We start from the raw sequence: 19,880 nt of genomic DNA, 5'->3' as shown, positions 1-19,880 counted from the left end.
AGTTCTCTGTGGAGAATGACTGTGGTCTGTGGAGGAGAGTGAGACTGAGTGTCTAATCAATTGGCAGGTGGGGGGGCATCATTTGACATTTGGCAGGTGTGGGGAATTCCCAAAATCAAGGCTGGGGGTTGCCCAGCATTTTCTACACATTTTCTACAGAAACATTACATAGTACAAGAGTAGTTTGCTATGAACAACTTGTATACTATAGTATACTATATGCTACAGTTAGTTGGTCTTAAATAATTTGTAAGCCAATATAGCAGATTTTTTGGGGGGACTGAGAAGAAGAGAGAGAGGGGGGAGAGAGAGGGGGGGAGAGAGAGAGAGAGAGGGAGGTAGAAAGAGAGAAAGAGAGAGAGAGAGAGAGAGAGATCGAAGCAGAGAGAGAGAGAGAGAGAGAGAGAGAGAGAGAGAGAGTGAGAGGAAGAGAGAAAACGCGGGGGAAACAGTCAGAGTGAGAGAGTGCGTGTCGGAGAGAGAAAGAGAGGCACAAAGTCAGTCAGAGAGAGAGAGAGAGAGAGAGAGAGAGAGAGAGAGAGAGAGAGAGAGAGAGAGAGAGAGAGAGAGAGAGAGAGAGAGAGAGAGAGAGAGAGAGAGAGAGGTCCAGATCCACATCCCCTCCAGTCGTGTGTGTGTCAGATCAGATGGACTAACAGCAACAGGAGGAGGTTAGAAGCAGTCAGAGGACAGTCTCCACACACAACAACCATGACGGCCACGGAGAAGGACAAGAACCCACCGGGGGGGAGCGACAGGGTCGCGTTGAAGAAGGAAATAGGACTGATGAGCGCCTGCGCTATCATCATTGGTGAGTTTATTATTTATTATCCATAATGACGAACTACAGAGGAACTTATAGAATCACTTTATGACCAAGTATGAAGATCATTAAGGTGTTTTATGTTGCTGTTGGTAGAACATAATAGGCGATCATTAACATACTGTATAGGAAACAGCGTGCATGTGGTCTTAAAGGGATATTTCACTTTCAAATAAAATAAATATTAAAAATATACATAAAATAAATATAAAAAAAGTAACGTAAATATCACGGTGGCCGTGAATTTTCTGTTACTTTTTTGAATTTTTTTCATATATTCTTTTAATGTTTATTTTATTTGAAAGTGAAATATCCCTTTAAGGACATAGCGTACATGTGATTTCTGTATCACTCCATGCAGTTCAGTGAAAACTCTTAATACTTTATCGGGGCAATGGGTAGCCTACCTGCAGTTTTATAGAAGTAATAGAAGTAACTAAGTACATTTACTCAAGTACTGTACTTATAAGTACAACTTTGAGCATTCTTTTTTTACTTTGCTGGAGTATTTCCAGTTTTCAGTACTTTTACTTCTAATCTACACTACAATTATTTGAAAACTTAACTTAACTAGTTACTAGTTACTTTGTAAAACATTGGCTATGTGAAAATAGCAGATCTACAAGCTCACACCTGAGCTTATGTAGATCTGCTATTTTCAAATGACATTTGGAAACTTGTGAAATGGGACATTCTGCATAATGAGTAGCCTACTTTTTACTTTTGGTACTTTAAGTACATTTTGATGCCAATACTTTTGTACTTTTACTCAAGTGCATTTTGAATACGGGACTTTACTTGTAACTGAGTACTTCTACATTGCAGTATTGATACTTTTCCTTAAGTAAGATATGTGAGTAGTTTTTCCACCACTGGTATACGGTAGTAGGAACATAAGTGTGAATGTCGGTACTGATGTACTCTGTCCTGTAGATGGATGTCGGTTTCGCGCGTGACAACAAAGCGCCCGCATAGTTTATATTAGTTACATTATAGCCTAGCCCTAGCCTACTATACGTTTTAAAAATAGCGCTGCCTTTGTCATTTGGTGATTTGTGAGGAGACAAAACGTCCTAAAACACAACACGTAGAATGCTTCTTCCGACCTTAAAGTAGCCTAGAGTTTTGACAACGACCGATTAAAGCATGGTCTTTAATAGCTTATTATTTGAAGTTATGATGAAGTTGTGGCGTATTTCATCTACATGTGGTCGGTCGGTCCATGTTGCCATCTGGCACAGCTTAGCTAAACCGTACATGTGGATGAAAATGAAAACTGCTGGCTGGGTTGCATCATGTTCAAAGGGGGAGTTCTGATTACAGTATAGAGGCAATGTGATGTCGACGTGGCTGCACACTGTGATGTTTGGAGAAGGCTACAAATAAAATGTTCATCATTATTATATTCTTAATTAGTGTGTGTGTGTGTGTGTGTGTGTGTGTGTGTGTGTGTGTGTGTGTGTGTGTGTGTGTGTGTGACACACCTACACACACAGACTATATTATTAAATAAAAAGCTGTGCAGAAATTCATTTATTATTTTTGTAGTTTTGCATGGCACCTTGATGTGTCTTATTATATTTTTGTTTCATTTAGTTATGTCATGTGGTCCAGGCAGGTTGACAACTGGGTCAATTAAATTACCAGGCTAAATAAAGGCTAAATACAGACCACAGCAGCATGCCAAATATTAGAAAGCACACTTAAAAGTATGCTATTTCTTACCAAAGGAAGACAGGCACTGCACTGTTCATTAAAGGGGAATTTGAACCATTATATAGATTATGGAATTAACCACTTAAACCCTATATACTTTATTGACCAGAGTCTCCCAGTGGTCTATAACTCGTCCCCTCTTTTCCCCCTCCACATCAAATACTTTCACCGAAAATCTATGCTATTTTTGCAGAATGTTTGCCCCAGAATAAGGACTGGTTGCCACAGTTTAAGCCTCGGTTTAAGTTGTTAATGAAGAATAAAAGTAGACTGTTGTGTGTACTGTGTAGTACAACCAACCAACCCCAATAGGCACATGGCATTGCCTCCTGCCAACATGTTGGTTGCTGAGGTCTGTAGCCTAACATTATTCTAGAGAAATTGAGATAGCTATCATCAGTTACGTTTTATTAACCTCCCATCACCGATGATATGCAGGAGAAGGTTTATGATCAGGGGTCTATACTTGTCGAGTTGCGAGGCGTTGTAAGCTTGTAGATCTACTATTTTCCCAGAATAGGGATGCTAGGGTTCATTCATGAGGTTAATTATTTAATTAAAATCAAACTGGGTGTCTGGCTGGCTGGCTGACTGGCTGGTTGGCTGACTGGCTGACTTACCAGAAGTTTTATGTCCCACTCCCATATCCCACACATTCCATGCAATTTTCACATTCCAGTAAAGGTGAATTTGCCCTACAGACAAACGTGGTTTGTCAAAATCTCACTCAAATATGCACAGTATGTGTTGTTGGAGGCTTGGAGCCCTATGATAAAAAGAAAGTCATACATTTCAATGTTTACACTGCTACATACTGTATAACAAACAGTATATCCCGTATTCAAATTCTGTGCATTGGTGTGGCACTGCCCTGTGCCTCTTTTGATTGACAGAATGGTAGGTTTCAGGTAAAATCCCTAAAATGACATTTCCAAAATGGGGATGCCAGGTTGGGATTGGTAAAAAAAATAAAAAGTATTAGGGTATAGAATTTGCATCTGTATTGGGAATTGTGCACCCAAAGTACTGATATAGTAAATAAATAAAAAATGCATACATTTTTGTATACTGTATCGTATTATATTGAAATAATAATAATAATGTGTGGTTGTTACAAAGTCCCAAGGCCCACCTGGACTTGTATCATGGCACACTAGATATATTCTTGTCTAGTGTCCATTTCCATACATTCCTATGTGGGGATTTAATATGGCATAATTACATTTCTTACCAGGCTATTGGTGACCAATAAAGGTTTTAATCTGCATAGCTCCTGCCATAAATACATCTATTATATCCTACTATAGAGGACAGCCTAGTGCTATTATTGCACACCTGTTAGAGTTTATATCTGATTTGAGATCTATGTGATATTATATTTATTCACATTGTGTGTCCTATCCGCCGTGTGGTGTGCAGCAGGCAGGTGAATTGATGATCAGTGCCGTCTGCCGCCTGACTGTCTCAGTCTCCACTGAGTTTTATAGCTATAACCATTATTTTATACTTTGGGCGAATGTATATGTTTTTAAAGCGATTTTTTTAAAACTAAAATCTTTGCTTCTGGGGATTCTACAAATGTTTTCTAAATCCTAACAGTAAAATAATTGCTATAATATCAGTGGTTCTCAAACCTTTTTCATGTCAAGGACCACCCAAAATTATATGTATTTGTCCACGAACCCCCCCCCCCCCCATCTCAAAATATTTTGTTCCAGGGAGTGGGACCCCCAGAAGGAAAGATTTGAGTTAAAATGTATATATATATTCAAAGATTTGCACACATTTTCACGTTTATTCTGTATATCTGCTATTCAAAAATAGCAGATATACAAGCTCATGTGTCGCGCTATGAGCTTGTAGATCAGCTATTTTTGAATAGCCAAAGAAATCTAAAGTGACACAGATGCGTTCCCGTATTGAATGGGTTAAGCCTTTATGAACACTACAGATTCAGCAATAGATGCATAGACATAGAACACATACAGAATGTTTTATGTGCATTCTTCCTCTATGTTCCATTAATTCAATCATTGCATTATGCTATGATGGAATCATGACAAGCTATGTCGTGGTTCAATGAGTTGGGATATTGTAGAACACTGTCTTGTTATGCTGTTGCAGTTGAACACAAAGGAGTCATGTCTCGCAGGCAGAAAGATAACTTAAAACAAAACATGTTTATTGATTTCTCAATGGACACACATATTTGTACAGGTACTTCTCTTTTTTCGCCATACACACAAATGGCAGTACATATTAAAATAAAGTGTGTGTGTGTGTGTGTGTGGGTGTGGGGGGGTGTGTGTGTGTGTGTGTGTGTGTGTGGGCAGCAGATCAAGACAGGTCAGAACAGGTCAATGCTACTGAGACCGGATCAAACTAGTGCAGCAGGTTGGCATTCAGGGTCATGTGATAATGGATACTTTGGTGATTCAACTGATGCCCAAGTTCATTGATTAAATGGTTATTTCTGTATTGAACTCATAGTAACTCAGTAGATTAAAACATTTAATATTGAATCTTTTAGTGATCTTTTGCCGGCTTTAGATTTTCTTTTATTAATTCAAAGAATGGTATAAAAGTTCACCAACAATAGTACATAGTTTGGGAGATGGTCTCTAGTAGTGACATTGATGCAAGGACATTAGCTTATGCAGAGAGCGCCTTGTTGGTAGATATGACTGCTTGTCCAAATGCTTCGGCAGCTCATCAGACAAAAAAAATACAATGAAGAGAGGGGCAGTTAAAAGAAAATGTAAGTGACAATACAACATGCAAGAAAAGTCTTTCTGCAAAGTTTATTTGATTTACGAATTGGGCCTTACATTGAGAAACATTACTCATAGGAGCTGTGCCAGACAATTAATTGCCATTGTTACTTTCTTATTTCATTAAGAATATTTCATAAATCTTTTCAACTTTAATCATTTCATAGTTTCAAGTGCTGTAGATTTGGCAACATTAGTTTGCCCTTGGGATAAATTACCTTTCTTACATTTCTTCCTTGACTATGAAAATTAGTTTGCTATTGCAAACTTTACGAGCAGGTCACTGCTCTTAAAGTTAATGAAAAACAATAATTTGAATGGTCATGATTGAATCCACTTGCAAAACACCCACTGACATTATATTCAGCCTAATCCAAGCTATTTTGAAACTTGGCCACAGGTGCTTTTGCTTTGGTCGATATGCCCTTCTCCAGTGTGGAAAATAACAATGTCTGTTACCACGTCTCACGCACCAACTTATTAACTGATCTTCATGCCCGTTTGCCTTTTCCCCCAAAATAGGGCCCTATGTGTTTGTTGAAAATTTCACGGGAACATGGCTGCACGGAATGACATAACAAAGTCAGGAAAGGTGGGCAGTTGTCCCTAGATTTCATGATGACATTTTCAAATAAAAAATGCAACTAACGGTAAAATAGCTTTTATCCTATCACACGGAAGAAACTGATTGCCAGCCATGATGCAATAGACAAACCAAGGACAACACACACCGTTCTACATGCATGGATTGGTGAATGGTTCAGCACCACTGCCATTGGACAGCGACAGGCCATTGCCTTTTTTTTTTACACAGGGATAAAATACCCCAGAGAGAAAAGCAGCATACTACTCTCCACAGAGGCAGTGTGTCTCTTTATTCCATTTGTTGTCATCATGCTGTTCATTCCATCATCCAGCGTCTGCACTTACACAAATGAATCTGAAAACATTGCATTTGTATCTCGCCAAATAGAAAGTTCTACAGCCCAGGGGTAGTGACAGACAGCTGCACTTAACTTCATAAAAGTAACACAAGCTCAAGATTGATTCCAGTAAAAAAATTCAATAACAAGCTCAGATTGATTCCAGGATATAATTAAATTACATTACACAATTTTGCTTTATAGTGCTAAATAAAAAAAATAATTGAAAACATATATTATGAAAAATGTACAAACAAAAACAGCCCTTAAGGGGCCCTCAGTAAGCCCTAGGGCCTGGGGTTCTCGCACCCTTTGCCCCCATGGTAGCTCTGCTACTGGCCAGCACCATACAGTGGAAAAGCGCTGTTCAGCTGTAAAAACAAAGTGAACAGATACAGCTGTATTTTGGAATGTCTGTCTATATATGTGTTCGTGCGTGTGTTGGCATTCACTGTTATCTGATAAAAGATGAATTGGTGATTTAGATAGGATGATAGGATAATTGATTTTTTCGACTTTCATCTGCTCTTGGCAGTCTGTTTGAGGTGCTGTAGATTTGTTGGTGGTGACTCTGCACCTCCTACACAAGGACATTAGTTTGCTAAGAAAATGACATTTCTTCCATGACACTGTAAAAACCAGTACACCGTAGCACAGCTCACTGCTCTTTTGAGGTAATGAAAAGTGTTGATTTGATTGATTGGTCATGATTGAATCCACCTGCAACAACCCCACTGATCATATATTCAGCCCAATTTCAAAACATCGCCACAGGTGCTTTTTCTTTGGTAGTGATACGCCCTTCTCCGGTCTGGAAAATTACAAAAGTCTGTCACCACCCCTCACCCGCCAAATCATTAACTGATCTTCATGCCAGTTTGCCTTTTCCCCCAAAATAGGGCCCTATGTGTTTGTTGGCAATTTCACAGGAAAATGGCTGCACGGAATGACATGACGCTGTCAGGAAAGGTCGGCAGTTATCCCTAGATTACCTGATGATATTTTAGAGACGAAAGAGAGTTCTGCCATGCCTCAGCCAGGTGGAGGCAGGTCCGGTGCGTCACAGGCATCAAAAGCCCCTCGGACAATTATGACCCTAACTATAACCATTATTAAGGTGCTACTGTAAGTATAAAAATCAAGATGCTACTGCAGCTTCCTCAGAGTCATGCCAACAACATGAGATGCAGTAGCATTCAAGGTAATTAAAAAGAAGGTACGGTCATCTATGTCATTTTCGCTAGTATCCAGCAATTCCAGCCGGCAGATTGGTTGCACTGGGAAGCAAACTGCAGCCGTGGAATACATTGGAGTCTATGAGAGCCAAGTGGACCAGCTTATGAACAAACAATATTTCTAAACAACTGCAACCTTTGTAAAAATGTAAAATAAAAGAAGACGTATCACACATTGTTTTCTGCTGTGTTGCTTTTCGATATGTACACTGTATAATTTTATTGAGGTATCTATAAACAGCACAAAGTACGTTTCTGAACATACCAAAGTATCGCGAGACTGTCGGTCATTGACAACCTGTGACGACCAAATCTTGCGATACTGCAGAGCCAGAAACTATACATGGAGCTGTTTAGATGCCTCAATAAAATTATCAAAAAACAAGTGATTAGAAAACAACCTGTGATATGTCTTTATATTCCTGAACCAATTAACTGACAAAGGACACAATCGTGTTTGTTCACAAGCTGGTCCAGTCGGCTCTCATTGACTCCAATATATATAACTTCCTGATCCAGATTTGCCTCCCATGTGCGTCAATGGCACCTGACTGGCCCGTGGACCGACCCTGCCTTCTTCTATCATAGCCGTGGTAGCATTGAAACGTCAGTCTTGCTTTTTGTACTTACTAGCACCTTAGTAAAGAGGCCATAATTGTCCAAGCTGCTCCAGTGGTGTTCTTTTGACATTTTAGAGACCTTGGGTCAAAAAGTCAAAAAAGGCCTTTCAGCTAATTTAAGAATGTATGCAACCTGATAGCTGAATGGTTATGGCGTGTACTACATAGGCTCTAAGGCCTGACAGCGAGTCCGCAAACTCCCCTTCTCTCTCCTAGTTTCGTAGAAAATGATCATGATTATGAATCGCTTGTCTTTTCATTGTAATATTTCTCTAAAGATTTTTTTTTAAATTTTGTATATTTTTCTGCCATTATTTGAATTTTTTGTAAAACATTTATAAACTCTGTTTATAGGTAAGGGCTTAAATAAGGCTTCTCTGTGAGGTTACAGCAGGTCCCAGACTGTTTAATCATGACCTTAACCTTTTCACCAGTTTACCTCAGAGACAAGTCAAGGTCAAGTTCTCTCTTGCAAAGCTAACACTGACTGCTGCTGCTCAGTGAGACAACATATAGTAATATCACCCTCCGCAATACCAAAAGTACAAACTACTAAACTCTGACTCATCTGTGTTGAGACTTGTTAATAGTTTGATTTTGCCATCATTACGCCAAGACAGCTCAGTGCAAATGTAAAACTAGCCTGGCCGCCCTCAAGCCATGCTAAGGGATACTATCTGGAAGATACAGAGTACCTGTGTACAATGAACACATTGTTTTGATATTTACTTGTGTAGTAAATTAAATCAAAATCAACAATAATGTACAGACTAGTGAAAGTCTTTCTTGGAGAGTTATATTGAAGGCTTGGATAAAACAAATAAAGGATGAAATGTCTCTTGTCTGGATGAAGTTTAGCAAAATCCAATACTAAACTGTGGATTCTAGTATCACTTCTGTCTTCATATTAAATATCTATTTGCCTTCCTATATTTATATGAATATCAAATTTCCTGTCTCTAAACCAATTCATTTAGAGTCTCCTATGAATTTAGGAGACTCTGTTCTGTTGTCAATATGAACTGGAATATGTGCTGTACTAGAGACTGTTGTCGTGTTTTACAGATATATAATTATTTTATAGTGAATCAACTGGCACGAAAAGGTTTCTATTCTAATGCATTATAATGATGTGTGTAATGTAATGTGAGCACAGTGATCATACAGTAGTGACTGGTCAGGGTCATTCATTGTGATGCTTCAGTTTGTTACAGCACAAACACAACACATTACACACAATACAACACGAACACAACACAAACATGCAACACATCACAAACACACAGCACAGGCCTTTATGTAACTGCTCATCTCTTCAACCAGGCCCCCAAAATCAGTACTGACAACTACTATCCAGGGCCTCCTCCGCTCTCGCTCTCTCTCTCAATTTCGCTCTGTCTCTCCCCCTCCCCCTCTCTCTATATGCATCATTATGACAATCAGTAAGCAATGATGCCGTGTCCAGTGCTTGCTGTAATTTTACAGTGAAATGACCATGGCCTGTCTCAGTGATGCATGCAATTGTAATTGTCTCACATTGTTACAGTATATTTTCTTTTTTCTTTTAATGTTCTTTTGCCTTTTTGATATTAGTGTAGTCTTTGTGTACAGGTATCATTGACCTGCAGGGGCCAGGGCAGTACAATTGGGCTTAGGCCTGACCTCGACTAAGTCGACTAGTCGACTGGTTAGTCGCGGGGGGTCCGAGTCGACTGCGTGTCTCTAAGTGGAATCTAGTCGAAAAAAGAAAAAAAAAAATTAAGGGCCATAAATGTTTTTAATAGTTTTTTGGCCAAGTCTACACCTGCAACCACACGTAACTTCCACTTTATTCTTCTTATTCCTCGTCTTTGTATTGGTATTGTTTGTGTTGGAGCGCCTCAGTGCGGCTGCAGAGTTCATGTGCAACCTCTTCCAGAGAGAGATAGACACTAGAAACTCTGCTGGAGACACAAAACAAACTGTGTAGACTTGGCCCTTTAAAATAAAATGTATTGTGGCCCTAAAAAAAATAATATATATATATATATATATATATATATATATATATATATATATATATATATATATATATATATATATATATATATTAGTCGACTGCCAGTCGACTATTGGCAATTAGTTGCCAATTAGATTCGATTTAGTCGACTGCCAGTCGACTATTGGCAATTAGTTGCCAATTAGATTCGACTAAACAAATCCTTAGTCGGGGACAGGCCTAGGGCTTATGTCACGTTATCTCAACTTATCCAAACTTGTTGCAACTTCTATAACTGTTTCTTAGATGTTTGTGGTTTTCCTGTCCAGTTTCTCTTGTGTCTTTTACCATTGATCTGTTAATTTTGAAAGTGCTACACACACCATGACTCTGTGGTACAGTGGAGCAAGAGAGAAAGAGACACGAAAGACAGAGTAGAGAGAGAGGACAGAGATGGTACGGACTGAGAGAGATGGGTAGAGAGGGAATTGAGGGGGTATAGGCAGGGAGAGCCAGGACACAGGAGATTAGAGATAAACAGGAGGACACAGAGATTAAAAAGCGACAGGGACAGATGTCATGATACAGGTCATGGGAGAAAGGCGCTGATGTTTGTAAAGTGTGAGCCACCAGAGTCCTGTGGGAGACTGCTGTTTTCACAGGTGCTGTCCTCCTCAGACAGAATACCAAGCAAAGCCTAGTTTCCCCATAAACTGGGCTGACCAGGGCTAACGCTGCTAGAGCCAGGCAGGACCTACATTACAGTACACATGAATCCAGTTTAGTAGTCCGACCCTCTTATGATATGTCTTCCTCCGCTATACACTTTTTAGCAGCACAGCTCTAAGGGTGGCAATCTTTCTGTCTGTCTGTCTCTCTCTCTCTCCAACACTTTGTTACCAAACAAGACACCTTGTGCATTCATGCTCACAGGTGGATGAACCCCACTGATTTTCTAGAGAGGCTTTTGATCTTTTTAGGATCACAGGAATAATATGTGGTGTTGCTTGTATTCTGCTGTCACAGATTGGAAAGCTAAACGGCTGAACTGTAAATGTAGTTGCCTAAAAGCATCTGATAAAGCCAGTGGACAGACAAGACAGTGGTCCATCAAATCAGCTGTGGAAAACAACTCATACTGGTTTTGTTTTAGAGGGTCCGTTTTTTTTTAGAACATACAACAGATCATAAGCTTATGTGAAATGCTCCATTAAGTTTGTATCATTTGTGTGCAAATAAAGCTAACCTTAAAGATAACGTAATTTTTAACCCATTTAGACCTGGAACCCCTATACGTAACTTTCAATCTGGGAACCCCTTTTGGGGGTAATTTTTGAATGAATATTTGAAGTTTTTCAGAAAACTTAGGTCAGGGTTTAGAAGGCGTTTTTAGAATGGACCTCAGGTCTAAATGGGTTGTTTGCTTTTTGCTAAGAGATAACACCGCAGACAGACGAGCAAAGAGAGGAGAGAGCGAGAGGAGGGTGACGAGTGACACAACTTATGTCACCCTCTGGCTTGTGCCAGATCTAAACTCATGATAATAATATGATAAGCTCAGTGTCTATGCGGATAATGTGGTCCATGCTCTGGCTTAACCATCAGGATGCATAATGATAATAATGATTTTGAATAATAATAATAATAATAAAAACAGTGCTTTACAAAAAAAAAAAAAGATTATAAATGAGTTTTGTGTACATTAACATCTTAACTGTGGCTCTGTATCGTCTCTTCAGGAAACATCATTGGCTCTGGGATCTTCATCTCTCCTAAAGGAGTCCTGGAGCATGCCGGCTCTGTGGGTCTGTCTCTGGTAGTGTGGGTTCTGGGCGGTGGCATCTGTGCCCTGGGCTCCATGTGTTACGCTGAGCTGGGAGTCACCATCCCCAAGTCAGGGGGAGATTATTCCTACGTCACTGAGATCTTTGGAGGCCTGGTTGGGTAAGTACTGTACTACTACTACTACCCACATTCACGCCATCATATCGTTGCTGTTGGGCAGAAACCTCTTGTCTTACTCTCCATATTATAACTTCTAGCTTTTCTTTTCGTAAATAAATGCCCTACTTCATCATACTACTGTGTCACACAAAAGTAGCAGATCTGCAAGCTCGAAACGTGACGCGAAGCAACACGTTTTGAGCTTGCAGATCTGCTACTTTTGCTTCTTTAGAATTTGAATCCTGAAAAGTAACAGTTTGGGACACCCGACAGGGACGATATTACACTTTTTTTTAAACATTTTTATCATAGTATAGTATTAGTATAGCAGTGGTTCCCAAACTTTTTTTGCTCAAGACCTAAATTAGAAATTTGTCTCCCCTGGGACCCAAACTAGTGAGAATAGCCGAGCTACAAGCTCACAACATGTTAAATGAAATTCTATTGACAAACATTTGAATTTGTTTTTAATTTGTGAATAGCTTTTAATTTGTTCTGGATTATTATTATAATTTGTTTTATACTATTAATTTTAAAATAAAATTTAGGCAAGGGATATTTACTCGCAACCCATAAAAACTAAAATGAGTCTCCCTACTATAGTATAGTATAGTATAGTATTGCATAGTACAATCAATACAGGACAGTAAGCTTAGGAAACAGACCACTTTGCTGTTGGTGGCTGGCCACACAGACTGAAACTCAACCCTGTGACCTTCTGATCAGGACCACGTGGCTAACCACCCTGCTGCATTACATGATTGGGAACCACTGGTGTAGGAGTTTGGACCCCCCGCCCATACCCTTCAACATCTTACCCCCAAAATCAGTACTGACAACTACTATCCAGGGCTCTCTCTCTCTCTGTCTGTCTGTCTGTCTGTCTGTCTGTCTGTCTGTCTGTCTGTCTGTCTCTCTCTCTTATTTTAAATATCCATAAAAGCAGACTACTCGCCCTCATAAAAAAGACCACTGGGTACGTATTAGAACTATGTACTGACTGTACAGTATGACTCATATGGAACCAGCTGGCAGGCTTATCATGTGAATAGCGACCATACGCAAGGCACAATTCTTATGGTCCCACAAGATTTATTAAACAGGCCCTGCTTTACTGTAAGCACATAATCAGTTTTATCTATTAGCGCATAGATTGATAAAACACAGAATGAAGACAAACAAATAACATAAACCACATTGCTACTCAAGTCCATTAATCATGAGGTCACAGGTTCATACCAGTGACTGTGCCAGCAGCCATGTGCCCAGCTGCACTGCTACAAAGAACACTCATATTAATAATGAGGAACTGTAGTTGGATGTCTCCTTTCGTACAGTACTTGGAACGCAGCCTCAGCAACTGTCACATAGACGGTGACACCCAGGACATGATGGAGAAAACGCAACAAAGATTCAATGTTTGGAACAAATACTGTCAAGAGAGACAACATTAGCCACTTTCAACCTGGAATCCCTATTATAGGCGAAAATCGTGAACTGTCATATAGTGCAGTATAAATCAGGTGGTGGTCATTACATTTTAAAGATCATTAATATTCATTGTGCTTCACATTTCATTAACCACTTAATTCCTATATGCTAAATTGACCGGGGTTCCCCTCCTTTTTTCCCCCCTTTTTCCCCAAAAATGGCAGATCTACAAGCTCACGACTGACTGTATTTATGTGTTGTAGGTTTCTGCTGCTATGGAGTGCTGTGCTGATCATGTATCCTACCACACTGGCTGTCATCGCTCTGACCTTCTCCAACTACGTCCTCCAACCAGCCTTCCAGAACTGCTTACCTCCTTACGTGGCCACCAGACTCCTCGCTACCTCCTGTATCTGTGAGTAACACACACACACACACACACACACACACACACACACACACACACACACACACACACACACACACACACACACACACACACACACACACACACACACACACACACACACACACACACACACACACACATTTAGCTCATTGTCATGTCCACAGACTCTGTCAAGAGGCACATGTATGAAACACAGTCCCTTGTGAAGTTCTTGATGAGTTCCCAGAGCTTACAGTAAAAGCTAAATTTATTTTACCTTTTGTAACTACAGTATGTATCACTGTGAGAGTAATCTCTCAAGACAGATTCAGAGCTCCGCAGCTGAATCTGTCGGCAACTTCCATTACAACGTGTATAGTTGTTGTTATTAGGAATGAAGACCGGAAGAGGAGGGCTGAAGGAGAACGGTGTCTCTACACAGGGAAATGGGCGGTGCCCCCAGAGGCAAATTCAAAGGAAAAACATTGTTTGTATGTCTGTGACATGTGCAGGACTTGTGCAGGCTGAAAATGACAGCAACTTTCCCTGGGTAAATAAAAGAAATAAAACATCTTCCCAAACCCCCGTAGCCCTACGCACAATTCCCAGATCACGATAAGCCCATAAGGTATCAGGGACAGAGCTGTAAACAGATCAGAGTTGATCGAGTTCATAAGGTGTGTTCATTTTAGTCTGGTTAGAACGATGAACCGCATCACTGTTATATCCAACACCAGTTATGCACTGAATTTGATGAAGAAAGGCTGCTGTTGGCATGAGTTGTCACTCTTCTTTTTCCTGGTTAATGTTCGAGCTGAAGGAGTAATTTATGCTGCCGAGCTGGTTAACATTTATGTGGAAACATTAATAGAATACCAGTTTTGCATTTTTGAACAGTGACCAGCATTAGGTTCAAGGTTGGTATCCCTGCTAGGTTAGCTATACATTATCTAGTGGGCTCTGCCACACTGGCGTAGATTCTATGCCAGTGTGGCAGAGCCCACTATGGTCAACCTCACACCCATGAGTAGTTGACTGTCATTTGAAAACAGACACTTTGAGTTGACTAAGAACATTCTTAGTTGAGGACAGCCCTGCACCGTGCTTCCAGTGGCCAACACTAAGAGGAGAGACTGGTTATGCTGGACTGTGGTCATCATTTGCAGCTCGCAGTAGCCAAGACTGTGGTTATAAACTTGCTACAGTCTTAATATCTATTTGATTTTGATGACATTGATTATTGATGTGTTCAAAGAGCCAGTGGGAGGCTCAGCATATAGACACATACAGTATGCGTGTGTGCGTGAGAGACTTACAGGTTGGTGCTGTAACTCTGATCGTCAAGGGTTATTTTTGGCCTCATAATGTTGCCTGGTTGGGTAGTCTACATACCACATCACCTTCACACTCACTTCACACTGTCTATGTGTACGTGAGATGTATCCGTATGTATGCATGCATGAATATGTCTGTTTGCACGTGTGTGTGTGTGTGTGTGTGTACTGTGTATGTGTATTTTCATAATGCAGATGTCAGGACGGAATGGAGACAAGATCATTGGAACACATCACTTGACCTGTGTGTTAGTGTTTGTGTGTGTGGTGTGTGTGTCAGACTACATAATGGTGCCAGCCTTTGTGCCTGCCGCTAATGAGAGGGCGTGTCTCCTTTGTGTATTGTTTTCACAATGGTTGCCGTGACGCCTACTGTCACTGAGTGACAGCGAATGGGGAAGTGGGTGGGACAGAGGGGTACACCCCGGCGATATAACCACGGAGAATCCCATGCGACAGCCGACATTCATTATGACAGTTCGATGCTGCTATTGGGCCCTTGGTGCCCCCCCCCCCCCCTACACACACACACACACACACACACACACACACACACACACACACACACACACACACACACACACACACACACACACACACACACACACACACACACACACACACACACACACACACCTCATGTCACACGTTGACAGATCCTTTCACTAGACCTATAACCACTTCAGATGTTAAGCCGATATCCTTTATCATCTTATTAGAGCCTCTTCAGTGTTCAGTTACAGTGGTCTTTACTTTGGCTTGACCAGAAGGACTTTTAAATGTTAAGTGTACACCACTGTTTCCCAAACACATTTTTATGGTTCATGAGTAAATGTCACTTTTTGTGTTTTGTTTTTTTAAATAACGTATTATACGTTTTTAATTTTAACATTTTGGTATTGCCTTTGCCTTTGCCAATCCTGTCCGATTTGACAAGCTGTCATATTGTCCTCGTTCCCCTAGAGAGAGAACCACAATGGAAATAATACTTAGGGCTTTATTATGTATTCCCCCCCACACACACACACACACACACACACACACACACACACACACACACACACACACACACACACAGCAGCTGTGTGACTTCTCATTCACTCTAGCCTCTAGGAATTGGCTAGACTGTGATTACTTGGTTTAATGTTTTCCTCGGCTTGAGAACGTCCCCTGCTGAATGTACTTTATGACTGTCACCTGAAGTGACCCCAAAAACATGACACAGTTTGCCTGTGTGTGTGTGTGTGTGTGTGTGCGCATGAGTGTACACGCATGCGTGTGTGTGAGTGGATGAGGCCTGTTCTGTCCAGTTCTTACTGACCTGTGTGTGCACAGTGGTCTGAATCCGTTTATGTGCATGTGTATATTTCTAAGAATAGGACCAGTGTGACCCAAGAGCACCGCTCCAGTCACATGACTGAACACACCCACTTAATGGACTGTGTGTGGGTGTGTGGGTGTGGGGGTGGTTGGGTGGGTGGTAATTTAACCTGATAATTTAATTGACCTAGTTTTCAACCTGCCTGGACCACATGACAAAAAACACCATAACAAAATAAAACAAAAATATAATAAGAAGACACCTTGCAAGGTAATCAAGGTGCCATGCAAAACTACATAAAATAAGAAAAATACATATATGCACAGCTTTTTATTTAATAATATAGCCTGTGTATGCACTGTACTTAAGAACGACTTTATGGTGTTTTTGGATACTTCTTCTTCTACCACTACGTCTCAGATGCAATTATTGTACTTTTTACCCCACTACAGCTTTAGTTACTGTGCAGATTATTAATAGTAATATGTATTTAATGATACATTATTAGGTATTATTATAGGCTAAGGTACCCAGCAGCAGGTTAATCAGCCTCACCGTTACCATCTGCAACTTTAAAGTAATGAACACATTAATGCATTACTACAATCCAATAATGACACTCTAAAATTGGCCATTCTGCATACTTTTATGTTTGGTGCAGTAAGTACATCTTGATGCCATTACAAATTTTAATACAGGACTTTTAAGCCTGGCGCGTTGTGAGCTTGTATATTGGCTCTTTTGGCGTGCAACAACGGATTATAAATAGTATTTCTACATTGTGTGTGCGTGGCGTGCCTGCCTGTGTGTGTGTGTGTGTGTGTGTGTGTGTGAGTGGGGGAGAGCGTGAGTACTTCTTCCACTACTGTGTGTGTGCGTGTGTCCATGCATGTGTGTGAGAGAGGGAAAGAGAGAGTGATGTGTTGATGACAGTGCTCTGCTGATACAAGCCAGCGTGCTCTCAATGGTACCACCTCACCTCAGCAGACATTCAGACTCTGTCCTCTGCCTACACAGCTCTGGTTGTCAATAGTAGTTGGAGTCATGACCCATAAGGGTCCATTTGGTTCCTAACTATCAATCATTTACCTGGGGACCCCCTGGAACCCACTCGAAGACTCCTGGGGGTCCCTGGACTCCACATTGAGAACCACTGGCCTATAGTATAGGTTGTTATACTATAACTTATAGTATAACCTAAACCTATACTATGGTGTTATTTATTTATTTATTTAGCTATTCTTCTCCCTTTTCTCCCAAAACATCTGTTGTGGTGGTCCCAGGGAAGGACTAGACTCAGGGAGGGTGTGTTGTCTCAGAAGTTGGCGGCTGTCGTGGCTCTTTCTACCCCCCAAAAGCTGTCTGTTGGGTAAAATGTAATGTTCAAGGACAAATGGACTCCTTTAGACCCTCGACTGATCGAGGTAAAGCTACTGATTAAACCCGAGCTAGAAAAAAAGGGGGAGAAACCTCGGGAAGGATCAAAAAAGAGGGAACCCCCTTCCAGCGCGACAGACAGGAGATAGGCGAGCTCCGTATCACGGCTGACCTAGATGGGAATGTGCAATGCAGACATCCTGAATATTGCCGGGGATGTAGCTATAGTAGACATGAGAGGAGTGGACCAGTGCCCGAAAATGCAGGTGATGTGGTCAGGAAGGCCTTGTTTGGACGTGGTGGAGGCCAATGCAGAAGCGAGTAGAGGTCTGGACATTGCCAGGATTCCACTGAGGTGAAGGAAGGTGGAACCAAAAAACGGGTAGCGATTATTCCGGCTTCAGTGATGAACAGTGGGTTCTGAGGTGAAGCAGTGTGGGAGCAACTCGTGGTGAGGTAGTTAAAAATGATTAATACGGACTGAGGATGGAGTCGAGCTTGAACTGAAGGATGGTGGATGTGCGGCCCTGCTAGTCCTGTTGTGTGCTTGCCAGTGTGAGGTGGGTGGGCGAAGTATGGTGGGCGAAGTGTGGTGGTTTGCTTGCCGGTGTGAGAAGAAGGGAGTGGATTGGCATGCAGTGGTGCTCTTGCCAGTGCGACGGGGAGGTGTGGTGGAGCGATTGCTGGAGTGAGTAGAAGGCGCTATATGCCCGCTAGAGTGAGTGGGAGGAGTTGTATGCCCACTAGAGCAAGTGGGAGGAGTTATATGCCCGCTAGAGTGAGTGGGAGGAGTTGTATGCCCGCTAGAGCAAGTGGGAGGAGTTATATGCCCGCTAGAGTGAGTGGGAGGAGTTGTATGCCCGCTAGAGCATGTGGGAGGAGTTATATGCCCACTAGAGTGAGTGGGAGGAGTTATATGCCCACTAGAGTGAGTGGGAGGAGTTGTATGCCCGCTAGAGCAAGTGGGAGGAGTTATATGCCCACTAGAGTGAGTGGGAGGAGTTATATGCCCGCTAGAGTGAGTGGGAGGAGTTATCATTTGGGGGGGACTCCCCAAGCGGGGGTCCGGGGGTCCTCCCCCTGAAACTTTTTAACTCTCTCAGTGCCACGCCCTGAGATATCCCGAGTTTTTCCCGAGTACCCTCAGTGCCAGCACGAGAAATCCTGAGTTTTTACTTTTGACTGTGGTCGCGCTATGCTGTTTATTTTTCATGATCACTTTCGCTTCCTGACTCCTTCAGACTCATTGGGTTCCGGTTTCATGACGCAGATTCCGTTTCCGGTTCTCATTTTTTTCCCGCGATCATTTTCGGCCAGAATAGGGAAAGTCACGGTTTTTCACATGGTATAAAAAACAAACGGAGAGGTCCACGTCTACTCTCTTTGGTCTGGGTGACGATCAGTCATCGTAGTCGTGTATCACATCGTAATTTAGCCCGATCAACGATTGTCAAAAATGTCAACATCCGGTTATGACCGGATATGACGTGAGCCTGTTTGGGAAGGGGCGAGTGAGCCAGCGAGATCATCAATGTGTCGATTTGTTGCTCTCTACTGGTAGAACTGTATTATGGGTTTAAAAACCCAATCAGATCATTTATTTGAATGAAAAATTACAAAATTACAAAATAAAAAAAAACGCAAATTGCTGGCACTGGGGGAGTACTTTATGAAAATACTCTTGGCACTGAAAGAGTTAACAGAGTAGATGATATTTCCTGTGTTTTGTTGAATTTTGTGAGTTTGATACTTTTATCTGGTTACTAGTTGCTAGCATTGGGAGATGATGGGTACAATTCCATCCATTAAAATGCTAAAAGTAGGCCTACAGAAATTGATTTGATGACTGAAGACCCATCTTTAATAATATCCATTCATTACTTAAAAGTTAATATCTCTGTTAGTCTAGATGGAAAGTGGGGTCCATGTGCATAGGGTGAATTCTTTTTTCGCCATCTGCTTTGTCTTAATCCTTGAAGTGTGTATTTTAAGATTCTGCCAGGTAACAGCCTAAAATAT

The 19,880-nt window shown here is 41.3% G+C and overlaps 1 protein-coding gene across 1 annotated transcript in view; it reads left to right on the top strand.

Moving 5' to 3' along the window:
- Window positions 1–566: 566 nt before the first annotated feature.
- slc7a10a (solute carrier family 7 member 10a) overlaps window positions 567–19,880 on the top strand; it is a 39,757-nt gene continuing 20,443 nt past the window's right edge. Inside the window, exons 1-3 of the mRNA XM_080419247.1 lie at window positions 567–811; window positions 11,806–12,010; window positions 13,705–13,856. Coding sequence (XP_080275373.1) covers window positions 712–811; window positions 11,806–12,010; window positions 13,705–13,856 — 457 coding nt within the window. The 5' untranslated portion in view covers window positions 567–711. The remainder of the gene's footprint in view (window positions 812–11,805; window positions 12,011–13,704; window positions 13,857–19,880) is intronic.

Source organism: Gymnoscopelus braueri (genome assembly GCF_963280865.1).
Source record: "Gymnoscopelus braueri genome assembly, chromosome: 1".
NCBI lineage: Eukaryota > Metazoa > Chordata > Actinopteri > Myctophiformes > Myctophidae > Gymnoscopelus > Gymnoscopelus braueri.
Note: the sequence above shows the minus strand (reverse complement) of the source record. Positions and strands in the feature narration are given on the sequence as shown.